This window comes from Alosa pseudoharengus, unplaced genomic scaffold (genome assembly GCF_046254945.1).
Source record: "Alosa pseudoharengus isolate Yale_2024_CS ecotype anadromous, Long Island Sound unplaced genomic scaffold, YU_APseudo_1.1 YU_APseudo_1.1_scf_13, whole genome shotgun sequence".
NCBI lineage: Eukaryota > Metazoa > Chordata > Actinopteri > Clupeiformes > Clupeidae > Alosa > Alosa pseudoharengus.
In genome coordinates this window covers 11,958,796-11,972,369 of record NW_027468598.1, presented here as the reverse complement: position 1 = coordinate 11,972,369, position 13,574 = coordinate 11,958,796, and the positions used below count along the sequence as shown (strand labels likewise).

The window sequence follows — 13,574 nt, the reverse complement described above, 5'->3', positions numbered from 1 at the left end:
CTGCAGAGGTATAGCCAGGTCTCTGGTTGCAGTTGTTTCCTCTGGCAGAGTCTGTTGCACTGTAGCAGTGCTGGTGCTGCCTCACAGCAGGAAGAGAAAGAAGGTCAGGCTGTTAACCACAAAGGAAGTAGCCACATAGGTTACTGCTTCATATACCACCATTAGCTGTAGTAGCACGTCAGCACAGCACCACAGTCACAGTACCAAGTCAGCACTATACAGACCATCTGCAGAAAGCCTCAGACCAATGCTGCAGACATGCTGCAGTGTGATAGCTGGAGGTTGGTATGTTGTGCATGCGTCACATACCCCAAGGATTCACTGAGATATTGCAGGTCTCAATAGAAACATGCAGAGACAGCTCAATTGCAACAAATGAAAGACTGACAAAGTGACAGACAAAAGCAGCTGTCCCACCCCCCCGCCGAAGCATCTGTTGGCTACACCATCTCCTTCAAGGATGAGATATGGGCCTATTCGAAAAACATTCTGCCAAAGTGGACATTCTCTTCCACTCGTCCTGCATCACAAAGCCTGCGCCATCAGCAAGGTTCACACAGGGGACAGCCTAGGAAACGCAGAGCAAACGGCCTTATAATTTAGCGACACATACTTTACATGGAACACAAGCCAGGGAGTCTTGTGTGAATTACTGCACATTCATGATGTGATAGATTTATCTGCCTTATAGATTAAGAGGTGGTGATGAAGCTCTGCTCTTTGGTAATTGGGCTTTCCCCAAGGGAGGGTGACAGAGATAGGGGAGGTTCCCTGTTTTACATTTAGCTAGCTGTGTGTTTGTGTCTGCACTGCATAAAACACTGTTGCCCACTAAGTGCCTGTAAAGTCAGGGTGGTGTGGCCACAGTGACGTAGGCTGTGGGCTATAGACCCTTTCAAGAGAGTTCCATTATCAGCATCATAGTTGGCCCCACAAGACTTCCTTTTTAACATTCCATATGTTATCTTAATGCAGAGGAAGTAGATTGGGGCCCAAATAGAACGTTCAAGCATTGTTTGTGTTTACCTTGTTGAAAGGGTCCATACAGATGACCAGTGCTTCATGGTGAGACACAGCCACAGATCAGTGGGCTTGGACCAGCTGCCGGATTTCACACATCAACAGGCCAGCGACAACGCCTCGGCTGGCCACAGCGGCTTTTTTTTCTTGTTGCGTGCCGAGAGGCAAAATGTGGGCTGTTCTGTGACAGAGGGTGAACAGAATCTGACACACAACTGCAGCGGGATTGACCTACAAACGTTGCTCGCTGTGTTAAATATGCTCTTCCACACAATAGCGCATTTGATTTTCTCCCTCTGAGAAAAGTCTGCAGTCCCTCATTGGAGGAAATGCATGAAGCACTTTGTATCAATTTGTATCAGTTTAAAGCTGTACCAGATTAAATTTATATGATGTTACTCAACCATCATCATCCGGCCATATTTCTTGAAGACGTTTTATCCATAATGCATACAGGTAGCGAGCGATCTATAATTCAGCAACTATGAAGTCTTTATTAAGCCTTTTTTTCCTCTCTCGGAGTCAGCACTCCAGGGAAGACTGAGGTCCATATTTAGCCAAGCTCTGCATCTCACAGATGAATAATGTAAAAGTGAAGCTTGAACCTGCACAAGGGGCCAAGGGCCAGAAAGCTCAGTGCTCCCTGTCCTCCACGCCCCCCCCTCCTCTCCTCTCCCCTGTCCTCCACCCCCCTCCCAACCCCTCTCTCCTCTCCCCTGTCATTCCAGGCATGGCTGCTGGTCTGCTTGCCAGATGCCCTGCACATCATGAGGCACTCATAGGAGGCAGCGAGTGATGAGACAGGCTGATTGGGAGAGGCTAATGCCTGCGGCACCTTTTAGCTGTTTTTTCCCTCCTCCCCTCCACCCCTACTGGGCAGTTTGGCCACTCATCCCAGATCAGCCCAGCGCAGGAGCCCAAGGTTATAACGTAACCAGGAACCTTTCCCCTCATTAGGCTCATTGTTTTTGTTTATGCACTGAGCCAAGTCACTGACTCTCTGACATCAAGCCCTGCGTGTTGGGTCAAGGACCCTGGGGAGTATGTAAGTGTGTCTCTGCTCCAGGGAAGCTTTCTATTTAAAGAAAAAAATAAAACCTATACTTTATCTGCTTGGAAAAGAAACAAAATGTGAGGCTATGGCCAACACTGAGGACACAATCAGATAACAAATGCAAAATGTACTTTTTTGGTGATGAATTTTCTTACGGTGTCTGTGTGCAACTATCTCAGGGAGAGGGAATGATTGTGGGAGAGAGTGTGTGTGTATGTGTGTGTCTTTGTGTGTGTGTGTGTGTGTGTGTGTGTATGTGTTTGCGTGTGTGTGTGGTGTGGTGGGGTTAGCATTTGTCACTGTTTTGCATACAACACAGAGCTCTTTTGAGTACAGAATAGTCGTGCGCAGAACAGAGCTCCAGAGGTTTTGTTTGTGTTTCTGGATATCCTGTGTGACAGAGCCTTGAAGGCCACATTGTCCCTCAAGCAGCAGGTGAACAAAAGCAGCAGCAGCAACCCTCAGACTCTCTCTTCCTGCTGCATCTCTCCCCTTCTTATCTTGTCATTCTTCTATTTCTCTCTCTCCATCTCTTTCTCTGTGACACACTTTGTTCCTTCCTCCTGGCCACCAAAATGCATTATACTCAGAAAATTCCATAAATAGAACAAGGACCCAGCCCTGATCCTCTCATGTTTACATTTGGATACATACTATAAACAATGGGCAAGCGTTAACTGACCTTATTGTCTGCCAATGAATGCCACCCTGTGTCCCAACCTGATACTAACGTCAGATGACGTAAACCACCAACCCAAACAATAACACGCGAGTAAATGTCTGTCCACCTCACCCACTCGGAAGACATGATGATTTATGTTTGAAAAGGGCTGCAAACAGAGATGGGAGAAGAAACGTGAGGCATTCCAGTATCTGTTCTCTGTGTGTTAATAATACTCACAGAACAATAGTGGCGGCGTTTGCCAGCATTCGTGGGCCGCCTAACACACCCTCCTGGACCCGCGCCACATTTAGGCTACTTTTATGACATTATAAATGCGTAATCCGCCCCAAGGCTGGAAACCGGGTGGGAGATCTGTTTTAAAACTTACCTAATCATTACTGGAGATACAGAACCCACAGAGGAGATACAGAGCCCTCAGGGTAACCTGCCACCAAATCCGTAAGCTCTGATAGTAGTCTGTAGCCATAGTGCTTCACTTCAGCCTGCTTCAATTAAGCCTGTTGTCAGTCAGGGTAGCATATAGTTGTTCTATCCTCTGTGTTTATGTTGCACAGCATGTTCAGAGTGATAGAGAGCCTTCTAAGCAGAAGATCCACTATAGCCAAACAAACAAAATGTTCTCCTGTTCTCCCTGGGGGCTTATTGACCATTTTTTCACCATCTCCTCTGCACTTAAGCCCAACATCATTTTTCACTTGGCAACCTCACATCCTGTGACATCACTCTTTGAGGCTGCAGACAGCAAGCTAACTCTGAGCAGCTGTCTGACAGTCATTAGTACACACGTTTACATTCACGCCGACTGTTAACAATGAAACCCATAAAAAGTACTTGGATGACAGTAAATGCCCTTTTCAAAACAGGCAGGCCTGAAAAATAGTTAACTTTTGAACACATTGAGACACTGTTGTCCTCCAGTTGTAGGGCTCTGTTCGTAACATTAGTCTATTATTTTGAGTGATAATGATTCTTATAGACATCCTGCACTGAACTGCAATACCAATCCGACATCAGTTGTGATATGAGGCAACTCTTTTCCAGGGAATACTCTTCTGACTAGGGAACAAAAACAAGAATGTGTGTTAAATGTCATAAGTAGGTTTTTCACAATTAGATGCCACTTTGAGGTAACATTTGTAAAATTAAGTAAAATGATATCTGGGCTATCCATCTGATTTCTTCAAAACATGTAGTATGTTTTGTACTGTGCAGCCATTTATGTTTATGAAAATATCTGGAGCCAAATGTTATCTCAGGTAGAAAGACACGTTATCCTGGCAATATCACAAGGCAGGCAGATGCACATTAATCTCAACTGTGTCAATTTAAGCTTTCATTTATTTATTCACTTGGCACAGGCAGGCAGCGTGCGCCGCCGTTTCTGGTTCACTCCTCCTGACGTCCCTCTCAGTGGCTTCCCTGCAGCTGGAGATTCTACACGCGCTCTTCCTCCTACCTCTTTTGTTTCGTGCACAGTCAGTCAGACCAGCTTTTGGGAGCCATAGGCCAGTCTGGCTACAGCCTTTTTTCCTAGTGAAAGGGCACAGAGTGGGACGTGTTTTTAAAGGTAATCGTCTGGGACACTGTACGTTACCTTTAAAAAGGCTGTTCGAGAGAGCGCATGGATTGCATAAGTCAGGGAGACGCGCGAAGGAGAACCGTTGGGAGCGCTCTCTTTTAAAAAAATACTTAGGATGTAATTGAGGGGATCTTCTTGCGTGAAATGTCATTTCATCCGTGAAACTGTTCACGCTCCATCCAACAGCAGGTTGTACGATAAACTCAGATAATTGCATAGCATAGGAGGAATCTGAAACTTCAAATATCAGACGCTAATAACTTGGGAGGTTGGAATGGCTCGGCAAGAGGTGAATGCCCATTCATATCTCCGTTACCATGCGTAGTTGCGCATGAGTTGGTCTCCGTGAGGAAAATTAACTCGAGAAGTAATTCGTCCGTATGTTCAGAATCGTTCCCTCGTTTGGTCACGCCAAAGCCAGAAATCCATGGTTTGTAATTTGTCTGCGTTGTAGCCTTGTAAACCGTGCAAATGCTGGAATGGTTTGGTGCTGTGTTTATCCTTCTTATAGTGGCTGCAATCTGGCCAGCCTCAAAATATTTTGGAATATCGAGCCAGCCATCATCGGGGGTCCAAGGACTAGTAAATGCACGCCGAGAATGGAGGGAGAAAGTCTTGGAAAGGTGTATCCCCAGCCGCGATGTCGGAGCAGGTCAAAGTGTGGACGGATCACCAGGTGAAAGCCCTACCGTCGCGCTAATATGCAAGCCGTCCGCTTTGGCCAACTACCTTCTGAAACACTGCGTAACTTTCTGCAAATTACGGCCATGCCCAACATGGAACTGGCGGGCAAGCCCTTTGCTGCAAAGCATTTTCGGCATCTGCTGGCCTTACGATTGCCCTGTTCACTTTGTTCGGGACCATCTTCAGCTGAGCGACGACGGTATAGTAGCATTGGACTGGGCTGTGGCGGCCTCAACCTCCATTCACAAGAGGAGGCGGACATCCAGCAATTCAACTAGCCCCATCCTTCTCATCATACCAAATTCGTTTGGTAAAATTACCAGGAATGTGTTGAAGGTAAGGTGATTATTAAAATCAATTTCTTTTATTCTCTAAAGTCTGGTAGCAAGCAACCTTATTCTTGGTCATTTCTAAATTGTGGGAATAACAATTAGCTGGGAGGGGGCACTTTGGCCTACTGTATTGTGCTTACTCAATGAATGCTTTTAATTTATTACTTTTAGCTGATATTGTTGCATTCTGTAAAAAGAGTTCACTGATTATACGGATTATGATAACTAATGTTTTGGGATGACGTAAGTACTCCAAAGATACAGCCAGTCCAGTATTTCACAGAGGCTTTGTGTTGTTATAAAAACAGACTGTCTGTATGCCTCTCTTTGCTTTGACTTGATGATGAGATACGTGAGGACATTGGCCGAGGCTGTTTGAGATGGTCCTCTATTTAGGGGTTTACATGTCAAAGTATGAACTTTTTTTTCTCCCCTTGTGGTGTTTTGCTGCATCTTCTGAGTTTGTTGCAAGAATGTTGTCTACATTTGGCCATCTCTGGACAGACCTCAGTGTAGACAGACTCAACTCGATGTTCCCTCTCAGGCATTTTTTAATTGGTGGATGTCTGCTTGAAAATTATGTTGGACAAGGGGAGACAGATCCTGAACCAAACATCATCCGTTGTCTTTCTCTTTCATCAGTCACAGCCGTAATATAAATATACATGTGCACAGTGGGAGTATAGCTGTCACACAGGCACTTCAAGGAGTCATCCCAGTTAAAGTGGCTCTACTCAACTAGATGCCTTAACTTTACCTTACTTTACTTTTTAAAACCTCTTGTGTAGTGTCCAGTACAGTGTGCTGTTTTTCTGCCACATCTACCTAATTAATTAGGTAAGATTTATGCCACTGTAAGAACATAAAGTAAAGTGCCATAGTGATGACGAGTGTTTCTTTTGTATCTTGAGGAGCTCATATTTAATTTAATCACTAAGCACTCATAAATGCACACAAAGTGCTGCATTGGCAGGACTGTGCATCCCCATATCACAGGTGTTTGTAAACAAACACAAGTCTGCCGTGTTTGACATTTTCAAACACATGCATGGTTTCCAATGCACAGTGTCATTAATTTTGAATGTAATGTCAGCTTGACTCTTTCAGAAATAATACCACCATTTCTATAGTAGTGGTTGGATGGTGTGACTCTGACACTGCACTTCACACACATTATAGAGAAACAAAGCAGTATTAGTATATAGTGGCATCAAAGAAGAAAGACCTCAGATGATGAGATAAATATGATTTATGAAGCTCTTTATGGCTGTTGTGCAGAACATAGCATCCCCTCTACACATGCAGTAAAGACAGCTGAGCTGAGCTGAGCAGCTTATTGAACTGAGGATATAGGATGTCATATAGGAAGAAGGACTAATGAAGGCAAATCAGGCTTAAATGGAGCTGTTCTCAGTTGCTGCATTCACAGTAAACCTGTCAAAAAGCACCCGGGTTAATACCTGTTTCCACAGGTTTGGTTCTCTTTTTAAAAAACACTAGTTTCATTGCATTCCTCCTCAAAACCTATTGGGCAATACATACAGTACACAGCTGGGTCCCCCGCCCTCAACAGGCCGGCCCTGTGAGTTGGATTCCTTTCAGCCTTGGGCTAAACCCCCCACCCCCACCCCCACCCCCACCTAGCACCCTGCACGCTCCCATTCCCTGACGCACGAGACGCACTTGGAGTCTCATATGTTGCAGAGGCATGTGTATTACCCAGCGATAATGGCGCATAGGGGAGAGGGCGCAACATGGTCACCCACGTCATGAAAGTGTCTCATTGCAACAGTAAATAACAGCTGTGTTCCCCCGACACAGGGCAGGTTGTTGCTATGTGCCACAGGAAGAGGAAAACAAAAAAGTTTGCCAAATTGTCTAACAAAATGCATCTTTTTTTTTTTTTCACAAAAATAGTTAAGTTAAGGGGGAGCAGTAATGGGCTATGTGTCAGGTGTCTTTGTTAGCCCAGCACCTTCAATCTGATGTTATCGCTGTGCAAAGATAAGCTGGCTCCGAGACGGAGACCATGGGCAGGTCTATTACCTCTGCTGTCCTTGAGTGTAGCGTGAAGGAATTTACTGTGGGAAAAAAAGCCATGGAATTGTTTCATTTAAGAAAAGGGTTTATGTTCTCAAACACCTGTTAACCTCATAGTAATGCCAAACGGTAATTGCCCTGTCTGCTGTGATGTGCAGAAGTGCATGGATGTCTGAGTTGGCCCATGGCACGCACAGGTAATTGGTTCTGACGGGCTTGTCGTCGTACTTCTGCTCTTGGCCATGACCCCCTGGAGCGTCTGAACTGGGAGGCTGGTCAGAAATGTGTGCGGGGGTTTAGCGGACGCGTGAGGAATGTGGTGTCCGGGAGCTGGGCTGCTGTTCTCCATGTGTCTCGACCTTCGGTGACAGAATTCCACGGCGGCCCGACGCCAGCGCCGTGCCGAGAGGAAAACTACTGGGGAGGCTGTAGCAGCAGCAGCAAAGACCCAGGGGCCAGAACTCGTGCACTTATTTAGCAAGTTCAGAGTGCTGACCAGGCATTGCCACTGTGGAAGTATTTGACATGTTGTTGTGTAGAACATGGCTGGCACATGTCAGCAAGTGACGAGCATTTTTATTATGGCAGCAGCTCTCAGCCTCAGCCTGGCAAGGAGAGACATCGTTTCTGTAGCTTGTACAGCTTTGTGCATTTATATGTTGTAGAGTTTTGTTTGTGTGTGTGTGTGTGTGTGTGTGTGTGTGTGTGTGTGTGTGTGTGTGTCTGTCTGTGTGTAAGAATGCCAATGTCATGCTACTGCTTTCTGTCCCTCTCCTCCTCACACACTCCCTCCCCCTCTCTCTGTGTGTCCGCAGCTCTGTGAGGGGGCCCTGACGCACGGCTACCTGCCCGTGGTGTTCAACCGACGCGGCCAGAACGGCACGCCGCTCAGCACCGTCAAGCTGCAGCAGTTCGGCGACCCGTCAGACCTGCGCGAGGCCGTACGCTACATTCGGTACCGGCAGCCGGCAGGCAGGCTGTACGCGGTGAGCGAGAGCACCGGCTCGGGCCTGCTCCTCTCCTACTTGGGCGAGTGTGGCTCGTCCAGCTACGTGACGGCGGCCGCCTGCCTCTCGCCCGTCTTCCGCTGCCAGAGCTGGTTTGAGAGCGGCCCCGCCTGGCCCTTCCACTGGGCCCTGCTGCTCTACCAGAAGATGTGGCTCAGCAGGTGGGTACTCTGCAGGACTCTGAGAGAACCAGATCTGAACCTGCATTAGGACTTGGTGGTCATTTCACAGTGAATGTGAAGACAGACTCCCATTCTCTGTTTTTGTCCATCTCTGTTTCTGTCACATTGGTTTCTCCAGTGATTACATTGTCAATTCAATGCATGATACATTTGTTCTTCACCTCGCCCCCTCGGTGGGACTGAGATGTCAGCTGGGCAAAACATCAGGTGGGGGATGGAGGTGAAGTGGAATTAACATCAATCCTTATCTTATCCGTACCTGAACATGTATCATATTCTGTAGATAAATATAGGATTGGTACAGAAATACAGTATCTGTAGGTATTGAGCATTGAAACTGTTCATTGTCAATTTCATTAGTTATATTATTATTCCCATCTGTCCCAACTTAGCATCTGACCCAATGGGTGGGTGGAATATGCAGCATTAGTCTTTATTGTGTCTCCTCTCTGGGACTAGGATTTGGCTTGAGGCTTTTGAGGGTTAATTCACATGTATGCTCTCCATCTGGAAATGTATCTGATTAGTCAGTGTGGTGTTGGCAGAGACGTCTGCAGGCAAGCGAGGGTAATTCAGCAGCTGTTCTTGGGAGTTAATGTGCCAGGGGTATGATGACACTTCTCATGGCTTACCTGCAAGGGAAATTAACCCTTGTAAGGTGTTCATATTTTTGTTACTCAGCCAATATTCCCAGGTCTGGTGGACCCACCACATTATTAGGCTTTTAAATCAATGCAGCTTAGATGTTTACTTTACTGTAGCTCAATTGCCAATGATATAGACATCATTTATGGTTAATTTACTTGCCATTTACCTCTGTAAGATCACATTTATGAATTTTGTTTTTTGTGAGAACAGGTGCAAGTGCCAATGAGTCTGAATTTGAAGAAATGATAAATAGCATAATTTTTCTTTTAGCAAACATTGAAAATGGGTCCCACAGACCCGAACACCTTACAAGAGTTGTAATGCAGTCCTGTCTCCATGGAGACTGCGGATTGTTCAATGTTGTTGACAATTTCAGGGAAGCAGTGTGATCTCACTGATTTTGGTTTTCAAACCAGCAAGAGCACACTGCCCTACCTGCCACTTTTTGTAACAAGTCTTGTGTTGTTTGTGTGTGGGCACGTGTGCGTGTGTGTGTGTGTGTGTGTGTGTGTGTGTGTGTGTGTGTGTGTGTGTGCACGCGTGTGGGTGTGTGTGTGTGTGTGTGTGTTCTGTTCACCTCACCCTAATGTAGGTACCGGACGGTGCTGGGGGACACGGTGCAGACAGATGCCCTCTTCTCCAGCTCCTCCCTCAGGACCATGGAGGAGGTTCTATTCTGCCGGCCCGGCCCAAAGGCCTCTCCGCTGGACACCGGCGGCGGCTGGGACGCCTACTGGGAGCGCAACGACCCTCTGCGTGACGTGGACGAGGTGGCCATCCCGGTGCTATGCGTGTGCAGCCAGGACGACCCGGTGCGCGGTGAGCCCGAGTCATCCCTCCCCCTGGAGCTGTTCGAGAGCAACCCGCACTTCTTCCTGCTTCTGACCGCCCAGGGTGGCCACTGCGGCTTCTCCTCCGCACCCGTAGAGGGCGTTGTGGACGCCAACGTCTGGAGCCACCAGGCGCTGCTGGACTTCCTGCGGGCCACCAGTGACTTCTTCGCGGCCGAGGAGCGGGCAAAGCACGCGGCCCGCCGCCGGGGGCTCAGCGGCAGCGGCAAGGCGTTGCGCCACCGGACGGTCAGCACCTGCAAGAAGGTGCCCATCTGTTCGCACAACATCCATGCCATCTACAGCTGGCAGAGGTCCTACACCAGATGATGGCGGAGCGAACCACGACTCAGTGGGGCACACTGCCTTGGACTAATACAGGAGTGGGAGGACGCGGGGTCATGTGACTGAAGGCTTAGAAGTGGTACCAGTGTAGATTCACGGTGCGATGAGTCAGGGTTTGTTTGTCTGTTCAGTTTTGGCTGGTGGATGTGTTCAGACAGCTTTGTTATACCAACAGTCATGATGATCTTTCACTGCTGAGCTTTCAAATTACAACTACAAAACAAACATGTGGGAACAATTACAGCTACTGTTTAGATGTTGTTTCATGAACTGTGTCCTCATCTCCAAACCACTTTATCAGGAAGTATTTTCACAAGGTGCACTTATTATTGGTCTTGTTAAATGGCATTTTTCATGAGGTTGCCAAATTGTAGCAGTGTTTTCATGTCATATTTATCCAAGTGTTTCTGAATTCCAGCCTGTTAAACGCTTACTCATCATAAGAAGTATCCATTTACTGATGGATCAGATTAAGGACACACAGACTGGATTGCAAGGTGCTTTTATATTGGGATGTATTGAAGATTTTTTGTCCAGCTCGACAAAATTGGGTTTGCACATTGGTGAACATTAGAAGTCTGTTCTGTATCCCCACTGGAAAACGGAGCATGAAGATCACATAGACAAGGTGTCTGAACATCTGGCATTTCTGTGGGATGGCAGAGGACTCTCTGGAAAAATCGACATGACGTGATGGTCTTTTGGAGAGCAGGGCGGAACCAGTTAGTGGGTTTTCAAGATCTTGTAATTCAAGCCCTGGTTTGTTTATAACAGAGATCACAAGCTCCTCTGGACTTTGTTGCTACCCCTTTTTGTGTGTTTTCTAATGTTGTATGTCAGTATAAATTGTCAGTAAATTATCTTGGAGTTCAGTGGGGGGAAAATTAATAAAATATATGGTCAGTTAATTAGTGTCTTTTATATTTATTATATGAGTGCCCGAAGAGATGGAACATACAAATATATTCCACCTCTCTCTCTCTTTCTCTCTCTTTCTTTCCTTTCTGTACATCTTATGACTCAACTCAGTCATGTTTATGACTCGTGTGTTTATTTGTACAAAAGAGCAAATTTTTTTTAAGCTCAAATGAGATGTTATCAGTGAATGTAAACATAACATGCACAACATCTCTTGGGCAGACAGACTGTCTTCTTGAGCTATGACTGCGTCAGAGGGGAGTTGATCATATGCATGAGAAGTTTCCACCTCGGTCGCTCCTAAAGATAGCCTGGGCCCCGGGTGCTGCTGTCACCGGGAGTGTGGAGCTCTGATTCAGACAGACACTGAAGCCCCAGTCAGAGTCGCGGCGCAGCCATGGAGGCGTGGGTGCCACCGCTCAGAGAGAGTGGGTGAGAGGGGTGCAAGAGAGAGGATGAGAAGGGGAGAGGGAGACAGGGCGAAAAAGAGAACAGAAGGGAGAGAGAGATTGAAAGAGACACGGAGAGAGAACAAAAGAGAGAGCGCTACTGCACCCCCTTCTTTCTGCTCTTTGTGGACATGTCCCTCTTTATCCTAAAGTGAGAGAATCATTTTTCTGTAGAATGAATACAGTCTATGTATTATGACTTCACTAATGTGCTGACACGTTGAATTTACTGGTGGGGTGAGTTATTGGAGAGAGGGCCCTTATTGGTCGATGGGCTGGCTGAGCTGAAAGAGGGCTTTTTCATTTTGTGGTTAATCTCTTTGCTCGTGGCATGGAAAGGGGTCGAGACCGAGACGACAAATGGCGACCTGACAAATCAATACCACAGTTAAATGGTTAGAATTGGATTGTCCTTTAGTTTACATAATGCTGTCAGCCCAAATCATCAGTGAGTCTCATTTAATTAGAGCGACATGATTCACTTTATTTGCAGCAAGGGATGATGCCTTTTTCTCTTAATACTGTATCACACTGCCTAGAGATGGTCATAAAGATTACAGAGCACAACTGTCGAAAATGATTGTTTCATGTCAGTGGTTTATTTATGAGTTCTTAGCTTAAGATAGGCTGCCTGTGTTTTCATGCATTTTAAAAAACATTTAAGTCAGACTATGTATTGAAATCATGCATCGCTCCTTATCATTTTAATTGTATCCTGCATGTATGTTCAATAAATGTACAATCTACATTTGTTGCCAGTTGTAATCTAATTTTACTGGGGCCAAGTAACTTAAATATAAATTCAGCAAAGAAGACCAATGAATTTGGTAAGCCAATGAGGTTTGAATTGTCATAGAGCTCCCTCTAGTGGAGTACAGGAGGCGAACACTTCTGAAAAGGCTTTAGAGGTGAATAATATATGGATCAATATATACTAATACAATTATCATATATCTTCTATTTCTACACATATCTCTAGATCTCATGTTTTTGAAAATTCACAGGAATAAATGTTTGGAATTTCACAGGAATGTTTCTCTGTTGAAAACTAGGATCGGCTTTTGATCTATGATCTATGATCGGAACAAGATCCATTTGAATAGTTTGAGTACGTCTGTTGACATTACAAGAGACTGTTTGAGAGGTTATTCTATGCAGTAGGTGGCAGCATAAACAGTGCACACTGCGACCTGATATGGCAACTATTCCTTACAGAAGTGACTGACAGAGTGACGCAGTTATCTCTCCTTTTGGCTTGGAAACTAGGATTATATTTAGCTCCTATTTTCCTTGTAAATCACAACACCACACACAAGGTCTTTTTAGCTCTTTGGCTGCATCATAATGTCACACAATCAGTGGGGCACAGAGGCTCCCTGTGCCTCCCAGGAACAGTGAAAGCTACTGTATATCATTCACACACACACACACACACACACACACACACACACACACACACACACACACACATACACACCACACTGTACCAGCTGTGCCCAAGTACCAAGTACGCTTAAAAAAAACAGATTTCAGCACTCATCAACAACTTGTTGGTTTTTTAAATGCACTGAATATTTAAAGATGATTACACATTTCTGACTGCTGATATGATATAAAAATGGCATTTAACTGAGGAATGGTTATCTGTATGATAAAGGTAATATGCATGTGGCAACTCATAATCTGTGGGAAGCGTAATAGCTGGAAAGACAAACTGATCCTCTTCTTCTCTCCAATAAGACATTGGACATGTACAATATAGACAACCAGCAGTAGAATTAGGTTAAATGAAAAGAAAAGA

General features: G+C 45.7%; 1 protein-coding gene across 1 annotated transcript; it reads left to right on the top strand.

Annotated features, from left to right (window-relative positions):
* Positions 1 to 4,125: 4,125 nt before the first annotated feature.
* abhd15a (abhydrolase domain containing 15a) lies at positions 4,126 to 12,507 on the top strand. The gene is made up of 3 exons (XM_076282162.1): positions 4,126 to 5,358; positions 8,210 to 8,562; positions 9,824 to 12,507. Exons 1-3 carry the CDS (start codon positions 4,810 to 4,812, stop codon positions 10,389 to 10,391), a joined length of 1,470 nt encoding a protein of 489 aa, XP_076138277.1. The 5' UTR covers positions 4,126 to 4,809; the 3' UTR covers positions 10,392 to 12,507.
* Positions 12,508 to 13,574: the final 1,067 nt, after the last annotated feature.